Source organism: Amblyomma americanum, chromosome 9 (assembly GCF_052857255.1).
Source record: "Amblyomma americanum isolate KBUSLIRL-KWMA chromosome 9, ASM5285725v1, whole genome shotgun sequence".
Classification (NCBI taxonomy): domain Eukaryota; kingdom Metazoa; phylum Arthropoda; class Arachnida; order Ixodida; family Ixodidae; genus Amblyomma; species Amblyomma americanum.
This window is the reverse complement of record NC_135505.1, coordinates 92796602-92819935: the sequence shown is the minus strand read 5'-3', so window position 1 is coordinate 92819935 and position 23334 is coordinate 92796602. Positions and strand designations below refer to the sequence as shown.

At 51.6% G+C, this 23334-nt stretch overlaps 1 protein-coding gene across 34 annotated transcripts in view; it reads right to left on the bottom strand.

The window, feature by feature from the left end:
• Nucleotides 1-23334, bottom strand: part of LOC144103794 (CUGBP Elav-like family member 2) — a 541184-nt gene that overhangs the window by 451094 nt on the left and 66756 nt on the right. For 4 of the 34 annotated variants that reach the window (XM_077636463.1, XM_077636465.1, XM_077636479.1 and 1 more), the window contains exon 1: nt 21616-21804. The exons of 23 other annotated variants lie outside the window; for them this stretch is intronic. In XM_077636463.1, the coding sequence (XP_077492589.1) occupies nt 21616-21671 (56 nt within the window). In that variant the 5' untranslated portion in view covers nt 21672-21804. Of the gene's footprint in view, nt 1-21615; nt 22842-23334 lie in introns of those variants that run through there. 7 more of the 34 variants (XM_077636466.1, XM_077636471.1, XM_077636488.1 and 4 more) reach the window with 6 other exon arrangements.

The window sequence follows — 23334 nt, the reverse complement described above, 5'->3', positions numbered from 1 at the left end:
TCTTGGACAGACTGTGCACTGAATAGCGCTAGTCAAACAACCAAACAGACCAAACCCCCTGGAAGGAACCGATACCTTTCTTTGCAAACGAAGAGCAGGCCGACCATGGCGTAGCTACCCGGTCACTGCACACACTACATGCACAAGCCAGATCTGCGTCGTCAACAAAGCGGCCAGTGTCCCTTATCAAGGCCTGAATGCGTCAGGCTAGGTGCGAGGAAGCGCGCATCATGCGCGTTCCGGCTAAGTCTCCGCGCGAATGTCTGTCATAACAGTGAAACAGCAGCAGCAGCAGTTGTAGCTCAAGAACGCGGCACATCGACAGTCCATAGTTCTATCACGGATGGAGGAGGTCTCTGTCAGGCGGCTGCGCGTCGGAAGGGCCCTTACGCCCGCAGTTCGGCACCAGTGGCAAAGTGAGAAGGTCCCTGCGCCGGAAAAATGCCCTCACTGCGACACACCCCCTTCTTATGCCACTGTCCACCACCTATTGTGGACATGCCCAGGAACTTCGCTGGTGCGCGCTCGCGTTCTTCAAGAGGCAGGCCTGTCCTCAAACAGTGACTCCGATTTCCACTTGTGGATAACAAAAAACATTTACGCCCGAAGATTATGTGCCTTTTTAGACATAACCGGACTTCATGCCTTCCTGTAACGTCGTAACGTATTAACGTTCGTTAATGACATCACGTTTTATGCCGTGCGGCACATTTAGCGTCCCAAATAAATAAACAAAACAATCTATAGTTTCAAACTTCCCTAGCGCTTTGTTTTGTTTCGGTTCTTTTTTTTTTTCGTGGGTCAGTGTGAAACAACTGCCCCCTCCCCTAACTGGGCACACGCTGACGCAAATTCCCGGCCTTCCATAAACGATGGACCAACTCTACGAGTAAAAGAAAGAACCCAGAGTGACGCGGGGTTCTGCAGCAGACGCCCGAGAATGGGGAGGGAATTTCAAGTAGAACAACAGCTCGCGGAGGGGTGCGCAGACGCCGACGGCGCTCGAAAGAGTACGTCAACGTTAGCAACGTGTCAGCGGCGCTACCCACGCCCCAATAAAACGACGCGGGGATAGACCTTACGTCAGCGACGAAAAACGCCAACCTGTCAAATGTGGCACGGGCGAACTCGAACGCCACACACTGATGAACTTCTCCGCCGATCGCGGATCCGGCACCCACCCAATTCGCCTGATTTGCCACGGCGGAGTGGCCAAGGCAACGGCGAGACACCGCGGCGAATTTGTCATCAAGGACCAATAGGCTAACATATAAGAGGCAGAAAATTCACCTCTTTTTCTGAAGCAAATAACACCAAAAGAAAACGGCGAGGGGGAGGGGGGGTGGCTGCGTAGCGCTGGAGATTTGTCACCCAAAACACGGAAACGCCGAGGCACAAGCCACTCCGCTAACTCGGGGGAAAAGTTTATACTGCACGAGGGCTGTTCCACAGTTCGAGCCAGCTTAGCTACGGCTTCCGGGTAAGCGAGTCCACGAGACATGGCGGAGTGAGTAAACGCGGAAAAGGAGGGAAAAAGGCGGGGGAGGAGGAGAGGAGACGAGCGCTGCAGGCAGCACGAAATACATAAACAGTCGCCGAGAGGGAGTAGTCCCCCAGAAACGGACACCGGCCGGAAAAGAAAGCGGCGGCAAGCGCGGCGTCCGGACCCCGGCGCGCTTTACGCCCCGCCGACTTTGTTCCGCTCGACGCCAGATGGCGCCGCCACTCAGTCATCGCGCATCAGCGGCGCAACTTAGCACTCCACCTCCCCGCGCGCGTGAAAGAAACGGCCGGGCGACACGACGCGTGCGCCCTCCCTCGCCAACTCCAGAAACTACAACGGCGCTCGGGAGGAGAGAGAACGAGTTTGGATAACGAAGAGCCCTGGATCGGGTGGAGAAAGATGTGGAGGGAAAAGAGCGCGTGCGGTAGGAGGAGGAGTGCGGAGTCTAAAGGGGAGAGGAGGGGGTCTCGGGCGATTTCTCACGGCGACACGGTTTTCGCGCACGACTTGTCTTGCTCCAACTGGCGCTAAAGGAAGCGATGGAGAGAAAAGGTGGAGAAGGAAACACTGAGCGGGGGGTAGAGTAGTAGCAGTAGTCGTAACACTGCAGTGTAGAGGAGCGCGCAGCCCGAGTTGGCCTTCATATTGAGGGCGACGGAGAAGGCGGTCGGTCTTCAAGCGAGCGCCGCCACCCGCGCACACCCGGCCCTCCCCCCAAACCCCGCTCCAACTTCCTCGCCCTCTTCACTCCATGTCTATCTTAATATGAAAGTCCGCCAGCCCGTTTCGGCTCGGGCGCGTTAAAAGTTTCTGCGCGCCGCCGTCGGAGCTGCAGTTTTACGTCGCGTCTAGCCCGCCCACTCCCTTTCACCGCTTCCTCGTCGTTTCCCTCAATCCCGCAGAATAAAATACGGTGCAGGGAAAGATTTAAGAACGAATTACGAACGAAGACATTAGCGATATGCTCGCACAAAGCCTACAGGTCTGCTGCAAGTTAAAATGGAATCCTGATTTCACAACCAAAATTCCATTGAAAAAGAAAAAAAGAATAACCGAGAGCACACTTAACATCTTCCTAAGTAGACTGCACAGTTCCATCAGGAAAGAGAGACAACGAACTCACTTGGGATTAAAACAGACATCCTTGCACGCGCTTCGTCTCAAAAGAGCACCGCCATCATTGCTCTTAGCGCGCCTCCCAACTCCAAAAGATTTGACCGTCTTCTCGAAGCAGGCTTCACAGCACAGCACAGAAGTGCGCGGCCAAGCCCTACGTCGGGAGCTGTGTCAAGCGCGGCTGCATAGCAGAGAACAACGCAGTCTCGCTCCGTCCCATACTTTCTCCCTCTCCATTAGTCTATCTCTTTCTAGTGGAGTCGCGCAACAGCGCGGCTCCGGATAGACCGAGAGAGAGAGAGAGAGACGGAACGACACATGGAGTCCGGCGCGCGAGCAAATTAAAAATCCGGGCGGCCGCCGTCGATGAGACTTCCGAACCTTTGTCCGGAAGGGGAGGCGGTGGGTAAGGGAGGAAAGGCTCTTCGACGGAAACCAATCCTTGATTTCGCGAAGTGAATTACGGCTCTCCGGCAAACACCGGCTGCGCCGACCTCCGCTCTTTCCCCGCTAAGCGCCGCCGACAGAGCGAAAGAGCAGTGAAGTACACGTTCCCAAAGCGCACTGACATTTCCTTTCCCGAAGCCAAGTGCGCCGCGCAGCTGAACCTTCTCCCCAGCCCGATTTTTCAACCGAGCGCGTGGCTTGGAATTCACGGTCTTTCGATAGAGGCACGCGCAGCCGGGGTAACAAGCCGGGTCGCTTCGCGCGAGCGCGGAGACTGCGACAGCTGCGCGAACAGGGTCGGTGCTTTAAGTGAGACGTACAGCCGGCAGCAAAAAAAAAAAAAATAAGGGAATTGCGTGTGGGCTCCGGCGCTAATTTATCGCGGCGAATCTTCGGAACCCAGTCACTTCGAATTGAGACCGGCGGATGCAGCATGAACGTCCCGTCATATCTGCAGATATTTCATCAGACTGGCTAGCATGACTGTACAGTCTTTGTCAAAAGTATGCAGCCCAAGGGGTCTGCTTCTGAGCCCTCCAGCGCGGCTACTCTTGCATACTCAGGGACCCTAACCTCACGAAGGCGGAAGGAACTCAAGTTCTCAACCCTCTCAAGCTTGGGACAGAAAAGTATGCTCAAGAGCCTCACTATACAGATTAGAAGAAGCCCCTTGGGCTCTATATTTTTGCCAAAGACGGTGCATATATCAACATTTTTTTCGCACAACCGCAAGCCGCTAAGCTTTTACTGCCGACTGCAAACCAAAGAGGGAGGGGGCGGCAAAGCAAAGAGGAAACTTTATTACCATACCGGTTAACGATTTCGCTCCAAGGATCAGTGAGAGGTACACATTCTCTTTCTAAGCAGTTTTCCTACGGATGCACACGCTTTCAGCAACAACGCTCACTACAACTCGTCTACCACGGCAGGGTGCACCAGACGCTTCTACCCAGAAGTTCGAACAAAAATTCCGACTCGGATTTCGCAGGAGAGTTCAAGGGAAGTTTCGAAGAGGGCCCTGAGTTCTAAGGAACCGACCGCGGGGTTAGGGAACAAACGAGGTTAGGCAGAGCAGAGTGGTTTACGGACTAAAAACCACTTGATGATATCCTAGATGAAATCAAAAACGATAAAATTGATCTGGCAAGGACATGCGATATGGAGAGCAGGTAACCAAAGGTCCCTTGGCGTAAAGGAGCGGATTCCACTGGAGGACAAATGTAACGGAGCAAAAGTCACTTGGCCGGATGACACAAGGAAGTTTGCGGGTGTATGGTGTCCGTCACTGATGGCGCGTTCCACTTGGACATTCGGCGGCGAGAGGGAGCGGAATCCGTGGCCGCCGAATTGCTGTCTCGTTCACACTTCCCGGCCACCGCGTCGCCGCTCATCGTCTGTGTCGTCTGCTCACGGCGTACACAGATGTGGAAAGAGGTTAATCGATGCTGTCTACGTACGATAACTGTATGCACGCTTGCGTACGCTAAATGCAGCTATTTTGTCGGATGTTACGCCATTTATAACATTCTCACATTTTAAACGCCTAGTGGCGCTATCTGGTGGTCAGGAGAGGAACCATTGTTGTCAACAAACCGACGCCCTTCTTAAGCCTAAAAGGCGAAGAATCGTCACCCGAAATAAAAATTAAAGCAAAATTATCGCTCAAACGTTTTCTTATGGGCGAGATAAGACAAATCGAAAGAGCGCTAGCTCTTTTATGACCAGTAAACGCGCTGAAAAAGGCAGCCACAGCGACGAATCCAGTCCGAAGCGAGGCGTCCTGCATCGAAGGGCGCCGCCATGTTTGTCGCCGCGGGTACTCGCCTTCCTATTGGCTGACGAGATTCGGCGGATTTTTTTCCGGCGGCAGAATTCGGTCCTGGACCGATCGGCCTTTCTGCTGGGTATTCCGGCGGAATCTCTGCCGCGGAAGCGGATTCCGCTCGCTCTCGCCGCCGAATGTCCAAGTGTGAACCGGCCATGACACAGGACCGGTTTAACCGGATGGACATACCGGAGAGGCATTTGTCCTGTAGTGGACGAAGTTAGGTTCAGGATAAAGACATACGAATGGTCAGGATAGGACGCAAAGCTAGAAAAACAGCAGCAAATGTTCCACGCTGGATGGGTGTTAAAAAGAAACGGAGAGAAAACAGTTCAGGTGTACTCAACGCGCAATCTAAGGTGTGCACAAAAATTAAATAATATATCCGGCCTGTCTTCGCATCGTTGAAACCTAGCGATGCGTAAATGCACATGCGGAGGCATCTCGCGCAACATTTTTCGAACGCACACAAAGAAAAAAAATAATTCGGTGCGCTTACGCTATGCATGTTGCGTAAGTCGCGAAACTCCGCAACGGCAAGCGTGAACGAAGCCTCCATTTCTTTTGATTTGTTTTCCTATGTCTGCCGCTTTCATCCCTTAATCCCACCCTTCACGGCACGGCAGGGTCCAGCTAGGCGTCCACCCACTATGAGACGTACAGCCGTGAGCAATATGTGAGGGAACGAAGTTCGAACAATCGCGTATAATTACTCCATAGTTCTGTGTGACAAGCACAGCTTCTGTTCCTGTTTTCTAACTTGTTTTTCTCTGGACAATATCCAAAAGTAATTCTCAAATTTAGTGGAGAAATCGCCACAAAATTCGCTTTTTTTGTCGAAAAGTTTGTTTCTTCTTATATTGGTCATGACTGTACTGATATGGCGGCTTTTCTTACAGCTGCTTGCAACACCATCGCCGCCGCTCATAGATCGTCCGAGTGGCGTTTCGAAGGGTCTGGCGGCAGCTTACGACGGCCTGTCACAGCTGATGTATATTTATTAACCATTCACAGACTCGCACAGAGCATCTGCGAAGAGGTTTGCAGCACCGAACCAACAAGTACCTGTGCTCTTCTTGTGACACATCAAAGTGTGTCGTGGATTTGTCTTGTCCCTCGAAGCAATTATGCGTTGTCTCAGGATACCAGAAAAGCAATACCGCCCCGCCACCCCTAATCATACTTCCGCCATCTGTCGTGCATACTGGGAATGCTGAATGCAAAGTTTCGGCTCCGCTCGACACGTGGCATATAGGATCCGGGCAGCAACGAACCAATTTGTATCCGTGCAGCCACCACGGAAAGCGTGAGGTGGAGGAAAATAACGCATTTCTGCGTTTCAAAAATGCAGTACCTGTACAACAAAAGAACCACCTTCGTACTCCACCTTTGTTTACAATCTGATACAAATGCCGAACGTGGGTTCATTAATTTGTCGTGCCTTGCGCATGCGCAGAAACGTACCTCATCCGGCAGAAACCCGAGCCGGCTATTTCCGACACACCGCGAACTTCGGAGCGATAGAGGGAGGGGGGCATGTAGCGCGATTAGAGTAGATTAAAGCAGGCGATTAAAAACGGGCACCGTTCTGGATCCAGCGCTGTACATTACCTCTCCCGAACTCCCCTTTCGTTTTTTTTTTCCGGTGCTACCGAACGCACTCATCACACACATCGGCTTCATTTAGAGTCGTTCACTTAGCCCGCATATGCGCAGATATCACACGCGCATCTCCGCCCGAGCGTCACTGCGGCCACACATCGACCACTTAGGAAAGAAAAAAAATTGCCGCTTTCCATTTCATCAATATATATAGACATTAGCGATTCACACGTTCAAACATAGCTGAGGGAAGTGTGGGCGGGACAGCGGGGTTTTAATAATTTCGCGCGAGCTATTCTGAACACAATGTGTACAATATGCGCCGCAGACAGAAACGAAAAAATGAGAGAGGCCGGAGAAGGGTACAAAAATCCATCGCGGAGAGGGGCGTTATTACTACAAACTGAAGCGATCGCAATGATGATGACCACGATTGCGGGCAGCGATAAAAAAAAAAGAGGAAGACAATAAGCGAGCCAAATAACTGCCAAGATAGCCGATGCACTGCAGCTCAGCTGGGAAGGGAGCCCGAAATTAGCTTTCACGCAAGTACGCTTGCGTACACACACACACACGCTCAGCACCGAGAATGGAGCAAGCCTGAAAACAGACAAGGCCCGTTCCTTCTTAGAAGGAAGAAAGAAAGAACTAAAAAAAAAAGAACAATCGGCGGAACGCAGCCCCCAGCCGCGGACTACAAGGAACAAGAAAAGCGGGCCCGGGGAACGACCGCGCGTGCTATCGGCGATAACACATTTCAACTTATAAGGGACAACATCATTTCCCTAATGAAAATCCATTTGCATACCAAAGCAGGCCGCGGCGGCACGAGCAAGCGAGCGTTCTTCGGGAGGGCGGCGGTGGGGGGAGGGGGGGGGGGGACGCTTCGCCAGGGCCAAAGACAAACGCCGGAGCGCGGCGATATAGTATCCCATCTCCATCGACAACGACGTCCAGCGCGAGGGTCAGCCCCAATTCCTTCCTCGATTCCCTTATCCTTTACCCTTTCCTTCGCCCTCACCTCATTTGCTCGCCTCTCCCCGTTTGCGGACGCATCTGTCTCCTAAATCTCTCCCCTCCAGCCCCCCCCCCCCCCCCCCAAATCCCCATTTCATTCGCCCTTCGATCAAACCCCATTTCGGAACGTAATGCAAACTTCGGGGTAAGGCCTAACAGCGCCAGGTCAGCGACCGCAGTGGAATACTAGGCCTTCCCCCTTAACAACTAGCTCGATGGGGCGAGGAGAAAGTCTCGCTAGGAGCAGCTGTATACACGGGTTCACCAAGCGAATGATAGGGGGCGCACCGTCCGATTTGCCGAGAAAGAAAAAAAAGAAACGCCATTTCGAGTTAGGCGATTTAAGCGACCCGTAGCCTCATTCTATGGGTCTCGCGAGAACCCTTCCAAAGACCTCACCCTCAGTGACGTACACGGATCTGCTTAGACGAGCAATACTATCACTTCCCCCCTCCCCCCCCCCCCCCCCTTTCTGGTATCGAGGGGTTTGCTCGGGAGGCAGTCAAGAATGGAAAGCAGTGCGAAACACGGAAATAAGTGATCAACGCCCCAGACATTTTCAATTCATTGCGGCTCCGTGGTGCGTGCTGGCTATCCTTAACTCTTAACTACCACATCTTACGATTCCACTTAATTTGATGAGGTATACAAGTGCGCATCCCAACCAACGCCATCTGATGCCTCGTTACATGCCTAGACATATACGACGATCAGCACACGAATGCGATTCAACTGAATGAGGCCGACACTAAATCAGGCCTTTATTGCCTGTATGTCTCCCTCCTATAGTGGGACACAACTAAAGAACACAGCGGCTTTTTCACGTCAAACCACCCCTTCCAGCCAATGGCGTCGGGCGATTCTCATGACTTGCTAGCGTGAAAATGCAGGCAGGCAGCGGCACCACAATTCAGAGAAAGGTCCATCACTGACAATAGAGGGAAGGGATTATCCTCTTTCTTCTGCCACTCCCTGCACTGTCACGTTAGCAGGTTCATGAGAATAGGCCGACGCCACTGGCTGGAAGGGGGTCACTGGAAAAACTTCGCTGCTGCTCTCGGGGCCTCCCGAGCTTTGCGCGTTTGAGAAAAAGCGTATTTACGTGCGCACCATTCTTCGTTAATCTCTCTCTTTCGCTCAGTCACTCACACACTCACTTACTCACTCACTCTCATACACACGTACAGACACAAAAAATGCCAAACAACCGACACCCCCCCAATTGCCAAAGCATGGCATTCGTTGCTCGCCGCTGCCTTCTCAATTCCCCATCCTTCCCATCACGCACCACTGGTGTCAGGAAGCCGTCCTCAATCCTTCGCAAGAAAATAAAATAAAAACAACTAAATTACGGGAAAAAGCACAATGCGGACGAAGCCGCTTCTGGAATTACACACTGTCCATGGAGGCTCACCAGACGCTCCGCCCCCTTCGTACGCCCAATAGCAGACGCCTTCCCTCGTGGTAATTTATTTCCCGTTGGAAAAACAGATACCGCTCAGTAGCTGATTCCGCTCGGCCTTGAATTCCCAATTTCGCTTCTGTGAGATCTCCGCGCACCGGACTTGCTATCGCGGGTCACTACTACGGCTTGCCGATCGTCAGCATGCAGGAGGAGCGGAGCGGGGTTCTAGTTCATAACGTTGCCAGGTTCTGACGCGGTTCCAGGAAGTACACTATGTGCAGAGCTCCATCGAGCGCTGCCACGAGTTAATCGTCTTTTTAATCAGCGCGTGGCTTCGGCCAATCACGCTAATAGTACCGCGAAGTGCGCTGCGGAGAAACCGACTTAAAAACGAAAATCCAAAAGTAACCGTGGAAAGCCATTTGCCGACGATCGTCCCTCCAAACTGCAGCAACTATGAAAAGCGGTCATGTATGCGCGAAGCAGAATACCGAGAGCAAACTGAGCACGGCAGGCGGCCCGCTTAATGTGATGCCATCGAAAAGTGCTTTACACTTACCAATTACGACTTCTAGAGACCACCATCAATCCCGCCGTGCGGACGCGTCCTCGTGAATAAATTGTCATGCATTCGCCTCATATATATGCACCAACGGCGCGCGCCATGGCGTTCTAGAGTCCTGTCCACCAGTACGCACGAGGTTACGGCTTCGATCCCGGCCGCGGCGACCGCATTTCGACGAAGACGAAACGTAAAAAGGCTCGTACACTTGCACTTTCCACCAAGCGGAAATATCATCAGAAATTCTCCTCCAACGCGTTAACGCGGCACCTCATTCATTCAATTTCATTCGTGCACCTATTCATTCAATCACTCACCCACTCATGTGACTGATAGATTGATTCATTAATGCATTCATTAATTCACTCACACACTAATGTGTGAGTCTCGGTGACCTACTCTGGGCCGTCCAGCAGGCCCGCGAGGCGACGGCGAGGCAACACCTCGACGTCCCCACGTGGGAGACCTAAGGCCCCGTCGGCGAAAGGTCTGCAGGACTTTTGAATAAAGTTGTTACCAAAAAACTAATGCGTACACATTAAAGACTTTGAGAACAGGGAGACCCTATAGTTTAGGGCATCGGGGAACAGCAGAGCTCCAGTGCGCATGCGCAAAATAATACCAACCTTGGGGTTATTGTCATGCGTACGCAGAATAGGGTCCCCCTATTCTAAATGTCTCTATTGCTGTCCCACACCAGCCACTTTGAGCACACGTGCCCCCCCCCCTCCCCCCCCCCTCTCTCTCTCTCTCTCTGTCTGTTCCTCTCTCAAAATAGAAGAGCTATCGTGACACCACCACACAATTAAACTCCAACCGCGGTCAGTCTCCCCGGCCATGCACTGTTCTTTTTCTTCTCAGAACGGCCACCCGGCATCGCAGCCCGATTAATCTCAGGCTGTAATCGATAGGGGGGGCTACCACCATCGAAGCACTTTGTCTTCTCCCTCTTCCGTCTCTTCCTACCCCCACTAGAAGAAAGAAAACCGATGGCTCATTGCATCACGTCCGAGAGGCCGTTGGCGCCGGCCGCAGCGTCCCTCAATTATTCAGGCGGCAGAGGAAAGCCAAAGCCTCCCCTCCCTCCCTTCTCCTTCCCCCTCACACTTCACGCCGAGTTACTGCACACCGCGCAGCAAACTCGTCCCGACACACTTTCTCCACGCCCGGTCGTTAAATGGCGCGCGGTGATCTTTCCTCATTAACGCAGTCCACCGTCACCGCCGCCCCCTCCCTTTTTCCCCTCCTCCCAGAAAACAACAGACTTCTCCCCGGTTAGGATCCACGCCGTAGCCGAGAATTCCCTCAATTAGACCCGAAATTCCTAACCTCCCCATTTGCACCGCAGCAGCTAGAAAACATCGTAAATTTTGAAAAATTGAGACCTAATAATACTAATTGGTTTTTGGGGAAAGTAAATGGCGCAGTATCTGTTTCATATATCGTTGGACACCTGAACCGCGCCGTAAGGGAAAGGATAAAGGAGGGAGTGAAAGAAGAAAGGAAGATACAGGTGCCGTAGTGGAGGGCTCCTGAATAATTTCGACCACCTGGGGATCTTTAACCTGCACTGACATCGCACAGCACACGGGCGCCTTAGCGTTTTGCATCCGTAAGAACGCAGCCGCCGCGGTCGGGTTCGAACCCGGGAACTCCGGATCAGTTGTCGAGCGCCCTAACCACTGATCCACCGCGGCGGGTAAAAAGTGCGACCTAAAAATTACCTTTTAGCTGAATCTCACCTTTCAAATTCCATTTAAAAAAAGTTCGCGAAAGGAACATCGCTGCTTCTCTCTCTTACACGCTGTTCGCTCGATGTCTCTCCTAAGGTATTCCACTGAAGGCTCAGGCAGAGCGCATATGTTTTGACCTTATACCCCGGTACCTGATCTGACGTATACGTTATTCGTAAAACTACAACCTCGGGCCGTGTACGTGCTTGCTCCAACTACGTGTTCGAGATGCTTGTTTGGTCTAAGTACGCGTTTGGCCTAACTATTGTCACCTCACAGACTAGGCAATGACGCTAAGGTGACGCTCATAAGAGAGAGGATTATGAACAGACACTCGTTCGAGCAAAGCGTCAGACTCCGAAAGCAGAGCAAGGAAACGATTGCTATCGAATGTGCACGAAAGCGGGCTCATGGTAAACAGAGAAAAGGAGAGGTAGTAAGGGAATGAGAGAGGGACAACATTCACTCGTACATGTAAAGAAGCAATCTCCTTTCCTCGCTCTTATCGGGGTGACCGAGCAGTGCCATTCTCCCGTGTGCAGTAAGCATCACTGGTCGCACGCTGAGGTGTCGCCAGCTTTCTTGAGTTCGTTCGCTCGCACGACAAACTCCCGGAACTGCCGCACAGAGACGGGTTCACGGTTTCCCTCGCAAAGTGACCATTAGCAGTAGCACCTCTGTTATACGTCGGATATACATTAACTTCAATGATCGGAAACACGTACACCTCCAAAAAGATAAAGGAGACAATTTCGGCCCAACTGCAGTGAAAACTCTTCGCAGTGCTAACAACGCCGCGTGTGGCTAATTTATTTTATTTGCATTACATTATCCATTTTCCTATTCTCAGAAAGCAGGTTACCCCGTTATGCCATGACGACCTCATGATGTTGAAACTCTAGGAATCCCTCGAGATTCCCAGAGTTTCAACAAAATGTGCACACGGCTGTGTGCACACTATGCACACGGCACTATGCACTATGCTAGTGCACTATACACTGCGCACTATGTGCACAGCTATGCGGCGCGCATGCGCGCTGCGTGAGCGTTGCTAAACTGTTCGCAAGTGGACAGGTGGGCGAATTCAGATCTTTAAGAAGAATATTGCGCACGGAACCCGCGTCTTCCGAGCCAGCAGCCGTGCGCCATAACCAGTGAGCCACAGCGGCGGCCTAAAAGGTGTTTTACCTACGGACTACTGTTTAGTCGGAGAAATTCTGCACGGTGAGCCTGAATGCGGGCGGAGCTTCACTGCAGACTTAAGCTGCATCCGACTACAGAGGGCGTAACTACGAACGCGGTATACAGCGTGTTGTCCTTTCCACCCGCCCTTCCCCTAAACATCCGAGATAAAGCCCCACGCAACGCTACCTCCCGGCCCCGTTCTTCAAGGCCCTGCCCGCATTGGGCCACGTCAGAAGCAGGTGGCGGAACTACGGAGATATCCAAAGAAGCAGACACGCGAAGACCCTGGGGCTGCCTAGCAACGGCGTGCGGAGAGGTCGAATACGGAAGTAACTCCTTAAACACCGACAACACCCACGCACTCGAGTGCCAGTCGCCCCATTCTAATGGAGGCCCCGGTTACGGTAGCGCACTGGAACAGCTACGCTACCAAGCTGCAACAGTGCTTCGCTCGGTGCAGCATCTGCTAATATCAGCGCGTAGCGCTGTGCACACACTAACAGCGCCCTCGAATCACACCAGCTCCATAGCTACGACAGGTTCCAAATTTGGTAGCTTACAGTTCCTTGCTGAGTGCTGGAAAAAAACAAGCTCTTTTGATAGGCTGCCCTAGCCTAGCTGACAAACATTTTTTTTTTCAGAAAGTCAATAGACTGTCCACAGATTTTTGTCTATAAAGTCCATAGACTGTCTATAGACATCCTAGACGATAGCCCACAGGCAATACAAATCTGATAGACAGTCTATAGACAATCCATAGATTTACGGCCATACTCCTTTAGTAGGTTTTTGTCTACAGACACTCTACAGACTATGAATAGACAAAAATATCCATAGGAAAGCGATAGCGTCTTTAAGAAGCCTATAGGCTATATACAGGGTGTCGACGCTAACTTTAGCCAGACTTTAAAAATATGCAGCGGCACTCTAAGACGCCACCAAATGCATGTTGCTGGATATTGTATGCAGCAACTCAGTTTTTGTGCTTAATTGCATAATTAGTAGACACTAATTAACCAACTTAACAAACAATGAAGACAGGCGAAAAAGCCCAACTAGGAAGTTGCAGAACGGTCCGCGAAACGCCCAACTGACAGTTTCTAACTTTCCATCCATTACGTACCGGCTACTTTTCGCTCACTGCAGATGCCCGCGAAATACAAATAAAAAAAAATACCACGTGCCATGCCCGCTTGCGCGCCGCGATTGCACTGCTCTCAAACGTTCCGTGCAGGAACGAACAGAGCGTTTAGACCTGCGTGCTGCCGCTTAAAAAGGTGACAGGGCAGCGACGCAGCAGGTGGCTGTGAGATATAGGCAAGCGGTATGCTTCCCTTGTGGCGCTTGATAGCGACAAGCAGACAGTCCTTATCGATTGTGCTCGCGTAAATCGCGCAGCCAGAGCCTGCGTCGCAGCCCTGTCACCTTTTTAAGCAGCAGCACGCCGGGCTAAATGATCTGCTAGTTCCTACCCGGAACGTTTGAGAGCAGTGCAATCGCGGCGCAAGCGGGCACGTCGTGTTTTTTTTTTTTGTATTTCCGGGTCATCTGCAGTGAGCGAAAAGAAGCCGACACGTAATGAATGGAAAGTTAGAAACTGTCAGTTGGACGTCTTGCAGACCGTTCTGCAACTTTCTAGTTGGACTTCTTCGCCTATTTTCGTTGCTTGCGAAGTTGATTAATTAATCTCGACTAATTATGCAATTAAGCACACAATAAAAATAGTGTGAGTTGTTCCATGCAATAGCCACAGTGCACTTTTTAAAGCCTGGCTAAAGTTGGCGTGGACATTCTGTATAGACCACTTTTATAAGGGCAGTGCCATTAAAGTCGAAAGACCATCATCATCATCATCGTCGGGGCTGCTCACAAACAGCCGCAGTCAAAAGCAAACGGAGGTTCGCTCAACAACTCTTCCATGCGCCTGGCCGGTATGCATAAAACTTGCCCATGCATTCAGAAGGGACAAGCCCAGGAGATGACGTCACGATCCCCTCGAGCATGCCAAGTCAAGCGGAAAAACCGCTGCGAACCTTGTTCCCGCACTTCGCTCGTGGACGCTACGCGTGGCGCGGAATCAAGCAATTTATTCGAGACTTTCGTGGCAACACGGGTGGCGTACACGCCGGCTGTGAAAGCTAATACAGAGCCCCTACTGGCATACGTACGCCACCGGCACAAGACAAGCGCACGGTTTGCTAGAAGGGGAAATCAAGGCGAACACGAACAGACTGACGAATAACCTGTCCTCGCTGCAGTTGCTGCTTGTCATTTATCGCTTAGGGAGAACTCTATTTCGAGGTCGCAAACAGACGCATGCAATGGGCAATATCCTGGTATACGCGGGAGCAGCTCGCCTATCTACGGACGGTCACTACCTGTACTCATTGCTATTATTACAAACAGCAAAGATACTAATATTACTAATTACCTATTAAATATTTTATTACTGCTAATATTACTATATGCACAGTTAGCGAGCTATCAATATGTTACGTCACTAAAAAAATGCCACGATGCTGCGGCTCGTCTCAGCGGGCGTTAGTCGCAAGAAGGCAGTTTCTTCGATGGACATGTCTATTACCGCGTTCATTCTTTCTCCCCAGAGAACGCGTTCCCCTAACCTCGTTTACATGAACCGGACAGCGGCGGGTCGAGTCCTATGATCGAGCTGAGCAAGGTCATTCCAACTCGACGATTGACTGTTTACATGAACTCCTCGGCCGGACTCGGCAGTGTTTTGCGTCAACCCAGTATGCAGTTTTCGACCCAACAACTCGACTCAACTCGTCCCTGTCGTGTTCATGTAAACAACGCTGGTGTGGTGAGGGGATGAGCGAACCAGACGAACCGCCCAAAAGAAGCGCTCCAGCGGCCATTCAGCAACCTTTGTATCACTCCGCCTTCCCTTCTGCAATTCCTTGTATCCTTGCAACAGCCATTCAACAACCTCTGAATCACATTTCCTCCCTTTCTACAAGGTCTCAACAGCGCTTCAATCATCCTGGCGTCCCCCCCCCCCCCCCTCCCCACGACGATACGGAAGTGCGCCACATGGTCCATTGGCCAAAGAAAGAAAGTGCTACAGCCACCCTACACCAGACGGACTCCGTCCACCGGACCGTGCCTCTATTTACCGCGCAAAGTGTGCCGAAAAGAAAAGACCCGCAGCTCGGGCGGCAGCCCACTCATGCGTGTCCTCTCTCTTGCCGCCATTTTTATTTTTCCTTCTTTCACGGGCTTGTCGAGGCGATAAGCGCGCCGACCGGCAGCGGGCGGGGCTGAGCTCCGGCAGGCAAGCAAGCAAGCAAACGACCTTCTTATCTGGGTCGCGACTAGGCCTAAACGACGACGAAGACGACCGCAGCGCAAAGATTAGATAGGGGCGCAAAACAATCGGAACCGTCGGCGACCATGAAGAGGTCGGCCCTAACTGCCCGCCGCCCTAATGGTATACCATACAGCCGAGGACGGTACATACATTTCCCGTTACACTGTTTTATACGCCGGTAATGAAACGAAAAAGACACCCCCACGAGGAGTGCATTACACGCAGACCAGATTATATCGACTCACAACGAACCCTGGAAGGGGTCATTCGCCCGAGGCACTGCGGAAGCTTCGCCACTGGCCCAACAGCAACAACACGCGGACGGTAAAAATCCAGAGACCAGGAGGGCGCGCAATCCGGCAGTAAACAGCCGCGGAAGACGCACTCCTGCGTCAACGTGCAGTCTGCGGGCCAGCGGGAAATCAGGAGCTACGGTCGTGCCATATAAAGGGGCGAGATCACGCTGCTAATACGTGATGACAAAAATTGACTATACGGCTCGTGCTTCGCTCGCCACGAGTATCTTTCAAGCTCCTAGGTCATGAATGGTTCATCCATTTCTTTACGTATCAGAGCAACACAGTGTGCCGTGAGACATAGCGTACATCAGAGGTCTCCGCGTGGAATTGGGCGAATGTCCAGACCCCGTAGAGTATCTGTTACGGGTCCAATGGACTTCTATTTGTAAATGTGGCGGAGAGTTTGAAGGATGCTTCACTCCCGCCACCGGTTGGCCCGGTATCGCTCTGCCTCCGGGATCGGCCTTATCTTTAGCGCGTCTGTACTATCCTGTCTTTCTATCCCATCTTTCAACTCTCCTACTATCTGCACGTGGTAGCGATTGTGGCTCGGCTGGAGCCAGTGGACAGGCCTGTGCACTTTCCTTTTCTTTCTTCCTGGCAACAACAGACAGACACACAAACCACGTGGAATTGGAGTCACGCTGGCGTACCAGCATTTTCGCCCGCTATCCAAATACAGACGCCGATCCAGTGAGTTACAATCAGTGAACTCCTCCTCAAAACATTCAACGAGAAGGAGCATCGTCCTTACAGCGCACGTTTCAATTAACGGTTTTGCCCCAGCAACGCAACTAACGAACGTTATGAGTCGGGAAAAAAGCAGCGCCAGCTACGTTCACTATAAAGTGACGCCTGACAATTCGAATCATCAATTAATGATGACACGAATATATATATATATATATATATATATATATATATATATATATATATATATATATATATATATATATATATATATATATATATATATATATATATATATATAATTACAAGTCGCGTTGACTCCTTAAGCCGATTATTTCTCTGAATGTTCATGTAACATTACAAATAAATTAATAATTCCGGATAAACAAAGCGAAAGCGTGATTGAGGTCTGCACTGGCCCACGGAGCCGGTTGTACGGCTTTCCTTTCGTGAAAATGAACGGTCTTTGCAAAGTAGTAAACGCCCATGAACTCGATGAACGCCGTCGGCTCACTTTTGTTTGGTTTTTGAGGAAAGGAAATGACACAGTAACCGTCTCACATATCTCGGTGGACACCCGAACCGCGCCGCAAAGGAAGGGATAAAGGAGGGAAGGAAAGAGGAAAGAGAAAACTGAAAGTCGGATTTTGAGGAAAGGCACGCCGCTGCGCAGCGGCGGTACACCTTCGGTGCTACTAGTGGCGCATGCGCAGAAGTGACTAGAAAGCGAGAGAGAAAATTGGCAGTGGCTTAGCTCGGCTATGCCAGGATATACGTAGCGAAAGCTAAGGTACAGCACGGTTAGCCTTGGTAAATCTTGATTGCATGTCCAGGTTAGTCTGGTTGTCTAGCAATGTTGTCGCAATAAAGACGACACAACTGTCCTTGCGGCTCACGCGAGCTCTCCTACGCGGCGCACGCGAGCTGTCACCGGCATGTTATCAGGCATGCAACGCAGCTGCGCAGCGAGCGGAGGCGAAAGCAACGACGAGAAACGCGGTGTGACGTCATACCAAACGGTGGCAGCCGCGAGCCGTGCGGAGTGACGTCATGCCAGATGGCGCGGCGAGCGCGCAAAGCACAGTAACCGTCTCACATATCTCGGTGTATCCCCGAACCGCGCCGTAAAAGAAGGGATAAAGGAGAGAGGGAAAGACTATGACTAGGGAGCGAAAGAGAGAAATGCGCCGTGTGTCGTCACTGCTCCTCGCTCATGCGCAGCACGGCTCTCCATGAACCACGCAAAACTGCTCAACCTGCGGCCAGTAAAGCGTTCGCCTTAAAAGAAACATAAGCGGGCTGGTCCACGATGAAGCAACCATGCACATACTCAGTACTCTTACGCCCTATACACCTGGTTTTAACTTTACCATCTGCACACATTTTAGCCCGAGTCGACCATAAACCTTGTGTTTGGCGCTCTTTGGCCCCAGTTGCCCTTGCGCCATTAAAAACCTAGCATCATTATCAATTTGTGGAGCGAAATATGAAAAGGTGTCGATAAAAAATTCAGGGGAGCACTTAAGTCATCCACCTTATTGCATCAAGGCGAAAGCTTTCGTGTCGTCCTGCTGAGCTCTCAGAACGCTCCTTATACTCGTTTTAAGTGATCAATTAATTGGCAATTAATAAATTTATGATTCATTATCCGTAATCAATAAATTAGCACTAATTAAACCATGATGTCGTAGCGATTGCCTGGTATTAATTATTGATTAATTGATTATGTCAATTATTGATGAGAACTGATGACATTTGGTTTGATTGACAGGTGGAGCGGAAACTTCTCGTAAAAGTTTCCTGCGGACAGGTCTTGCACACACTCGTGAGGCAAGAGAGGCTTTCGCCTCCATACCGCTGAACAAGTGCTCTCTTCCCCTTCGACCCTCCATTTCATGTCGCCCCACTTGATGGGCAGCAGCGACAAGAACCACAGAAACGAAGTCCACACAATCCCTATTGTCCCCCTTTGTTATCGTGAGCAGCTAGAGCACGAGACAGAAAGGTCAGAGAAGTATGGCAGCCAGCGCCACAGAGCACGAGCCCAAGCCGAGTGAGAAAAACTGCCGTGCTCACACCCGTGGCACACACACACACACAAAAAAACGCGAAATATTAGCTGCCTAACTTCGTGCATGGTGAACGCGACTAAATTTTGGAGACGCTGCCACACGTCCAGCGAGTATACGCGTGTAAACTTCAGCTTGCGTTCTTTTCGATGTGGAACGCTAGATCTGAACCACTTTCGTTCCAAAAACTCGCACTTCTATAGTAGTTATTCAAGCGATGTTTACGAATACAGTCCTTAAAAAATGACTTTGCGCTGAAATCAGCGGAAAAACAGAACGTTCACAGCGAGAAATCAGGGGCACTGCTGTCCTCCAGCAGCACGACCAAAGCAAATCCGAATAGCAGCCTTCTGTCACAAGCACTGACGTGAAAGCCTTCTTTTCTCGTGTTCGCACATCTAAAGCGAGAAAGTAAACTTGTAGCTAGAATGTACGAGATCCATAACGTATTATTATTATTAATAAATTTTTTTTTCAGGCGAGTCCATTAACCCCATGTGGCTGCGAGCCATCCCAATAATTGGTTTTGGTGGAAAGGAAATGGCGCAATATCTGTCTCATATATCGGTGGACACCTGAACCGCGCCGCGCTGCAAGGGAAGAGATAAAGGAGGGAGTGAAAGAAGAAAGGAAGAAAATAGGTGCCATAGTGAAGGGCTCCGGGATAATTTCGACCACCTGGGGATCTTTAACGTGCACCGACATCGCACTGCACACGGACGCCTTCGCGTTTTGCCTTCAAAGAAACGCAGCCCCCGCGGTCGGGTTTGAGCCCGGGAACTACGGATCAGTAGCCGAGCGTTGCCCCGCCGCGGTGGCTCAGTGGTTAGGGCGCTAGACTACTGATCCGGAGTTCCCGGGTTCGAACCCGACCGCGGCGGCTACGTTTTTATGGAGGAAAAACGCTAAGGCGCCCGTGTACTGTGCGATGTCAGTGCACGTTAAAGATCCCCAGGTGGTCAAAATTATTCCGGAGCCCTCCACTACGGCAACTCTCTCTTCCTTTCTTCTTTCACTCCCTCCTTTACCCTTCCCTTACGGCGCGGTTCAGGTGTCCAACGATATATGAGACAGATACTGCGCCATTTCCTTTCCCCCCCCAAAACCAATTATTATTATTAGCCGAGCGCCCTAACCACTCAGCCACCGCAGCGGGTAAAATATAATCCCAGTAAAATATAATTACCGGGGAACTTAAGGAAATGCGTGCGAGAATACTGGCATCACTTCCGCTACTCGCTTCAAGACCATATGAAACACACGCCTAACAAGCTAGGGAAGGAAGTAGTAAAGCTTTCACTTTAAAATGGAATGGAACAGGCTTCAGAGTCAATCTATTAATATCCTGGTCCCAGTACCAAGTTCATGCCATGCCCGAATGCAGCATTCCACTAGTCGTTAAAAACAGCACCGGTGTTCAGTCAGGCACTACTCTAATGATAGTCGTTGAGACGCTTCAAACAGGGCAGTAAAATGAGCAGCACGCTTTCAATGCCTGCGTTAATGCATGCTGGATCAAACTCGTATTCAATTGGCAACAGTGCTCAATCACGGTTCTGGACGTGGCTTAAAAGCTGCCTGTGAAGCCTGTTTGAAGCACAGAAGTGAGCATATATGTCTACGGTGCACGAGCGGTGCACCGTACGGAGGAAATAAAGAGAGATTTCAAAGCACATACTGACGTTCACTGTTACTTGCGCTCGAGCGCAGCCGAATACACACGAGCCTCTTGCCCCGAGCAAAGCAGCTGCAGTAAGAATTCACAGCATCTGCACCGCAGCACACCCCTCGAGCGCTATAGACAAGTGCAGCTCACCTCTACGCCATACGATAACACAGTATGCTATATAGAATAAATTTGGCCCTGCGGCGCCATCTCTGAGAAAGCTGACGCAACATCGCGTAGTTCAGCGAGACACTACAAACGAAAAACACCGTCAAGACAACTAGAGAAATATTTTATTTTCCCGGTCGCCGATCACCTTCCACTGGCCGGACACCAGTCAAAACGCGCACTTCGCGAGTGATCTCGAACGCCGCCGAGTCGTCGCGATAGGAACCGAACGCGCGCCACCTATCGAATCGCGACTGAACCAGCGAACTAATTAGCGACCACACGCAGACAGACTTGAGATTCTAGGGCTCCCGGAGACCGCTAAGCTTCTACACGAACAAGTTGCACGGCATCAACAGTAAGGAAGAGTCACGTTTCACAATCGCCACCAGACCTGACACGAAAAGACAGTCAACAAAAAGGTGAAAAGACGAACAAATCATGCTTCTGCAACCATCTCGTTTTTTTGTCATTTGTAGCAGACGCCAAGGTCGTTCACCTGAGCCAACAGAGCGCTCAGAAACGAAGCCTTCGTGTCAAGCGTAGTGGCGAAGCACACATGTCGCTACGACATAACCAGCACGTGTTGTTCGACGGACACCAAACGATCGGCACACACTGTCACACGCAGTCTAATGCGACAACGAAAGAAAAACAAAACATCACTATACTCGGATAGATCTTAAGAACGCCGCAGCTTTTCCCCGTCCCTTCCGGCCAATGGCGTCGGCAGATTCTCATGACCCTGCTAGTGTGAGAAAGCAGAGAGTGGTAGATGAAAGGGGATAATCCGTCTATGGTCCGGGATAGACCGCTCTCTCCATTGTGACGACGCTCCCTGCATTGTCACGCTAGTAGAGTCATGAGGATTGGCCGACGCCATTGGCTTGAAGCGGGTCCTTTGACGGGGAAAAACGGCTGGGTTCTTGCGTTGTATCCGACTGCAAAAGGGAAAAGCAACGAAGAGAAGAAAGAAAGAGGCGCGCCCCCACTCACCTCGGCAAAATGCGCTCGACGATCGCCTCTATTTTGGCAATCTCCTTATCGGTCATGCCTTCGCACAGTCACAGCAGCCCGCGGACAGAACGTGGTCACACGGGACAGGGCAGCGGAGGCAGGGGGGAGGTTTGTTTTGTGTTTTTTGGTCTGCGGACGACGACGACGACACTCGGAAACAACAGGACAACAGGGGAGGAGGCGCGAACAGCAGCAGTCGCGACAAACCAAGCGGCAGCAGCAGCGGATGTCGACGTCCACGGTTACACAGGGCCCGGGCACACGCTGAACACACTCCCACGTTCACGACGAGCACACGATTATCTATAAAGAAAAAGAAAGCACGCTGGTCGCCTCCAAACAGGCTGGCTTGGAAAGCAAATCTCGAAGAGACCACGTGCGTTTCCAACAGCGCGTCCGAGGCGTCCGCTCTCTCCCCCTCGGCAGTTGGACGCGTCGCACGACAGGGATACGGGCGTTCTCGAAACTTACAGCGACGACCACCAGGCACAAACCGGTACATCCACGAGGTTCGACATGAAGGGATTACTTTTTTCGGACGACGACAGACGCTCACCACACACACAACAGGCGATGAAGGCAGGTACGCAGCGAAAGAGGGAGACAATGCGGTTCGAAGTAGGTAGCCCTAAGAGGCGCGCGCGTTCAAGAGCCGCCCACCAATGGCACGTCGAACACGATTGATACGGCGTGCCGGGGTCGCTGCCACCACCAAACCCGTGATGCGGTTCCAGAGACAAAAAAAAGATTACGCCACCGGATAAGAGACAACAGCGCAGGGGGAAAGTGGACGGGAGAGGGATTTGCCGATTGGAAAAGGGGGCGGTTTCGACGAACGCGCGAGCGACTGCACTCAAGGGACTAACGGTCGCGGAATCCGACAGTCACGGAACTGTAATCTTCCGAGGGCTTCGTCTTCTTCCACGTGGCCCCAAAAAGCAGCACGGCGCCGGCGCACAGGTTCTTCCTGAACTGGTTACAAGGACACACACACACACTTTGACCGGAGCTCGAGTTCGGCTTAGTGGCGCGCAACGACTGGCTTCTAACAAACGACGCGCCGAAGATGCCGGGGCGGCTGCGCGGAACGTAGCGTTCGCCGACGTTGTAAACGCGTCGCACAAACTGACCGCTGTGGAGGGGAGTGCTCGAAGCGAGCCAGCCAGCGGCGTCAGCCACAAGAACGCGGACGCCAGCAGACAAACGTGGCCCAACGCTGATAAGGCAAGTGGACGAGGGCTTTCCACGGGCACAGTGCAAAGGAGGACCCCGAGGGAGCAGAGCGCATGCGTCGGGCGCATGTGGCACGAGTACGCCGTTATCTGGCCAGAGCGAATGGAGGAGGGATGGGAGGTCGAGTGCGGTAGAAGAAAATAAAATCAAGAACAGAGCGAAGGGCGCGCACAGATAAGCGAAGCACTTGTTGCCAGATTCGCGCTGCTGGCCCGGCCCGCGCCCCGAGCAGAGTCCAAAAGGGCACCGCACCGCACTTCGCTGGCCAGCAGTGCCAATAATATCATCCGCACGCACGCGTCAGAGGAAGACCGAACACGCCATATGTATACGCCGCTAGTATACCTATCTATATACGCGCGAAAACTTGCAAGCCTTTACCTGACCTGGACAGTATGAACCACGAAGTATTTCATCAGACAGTCCCTCGACAATCTATAGACTGCGGAAAAATATGTATGGGAA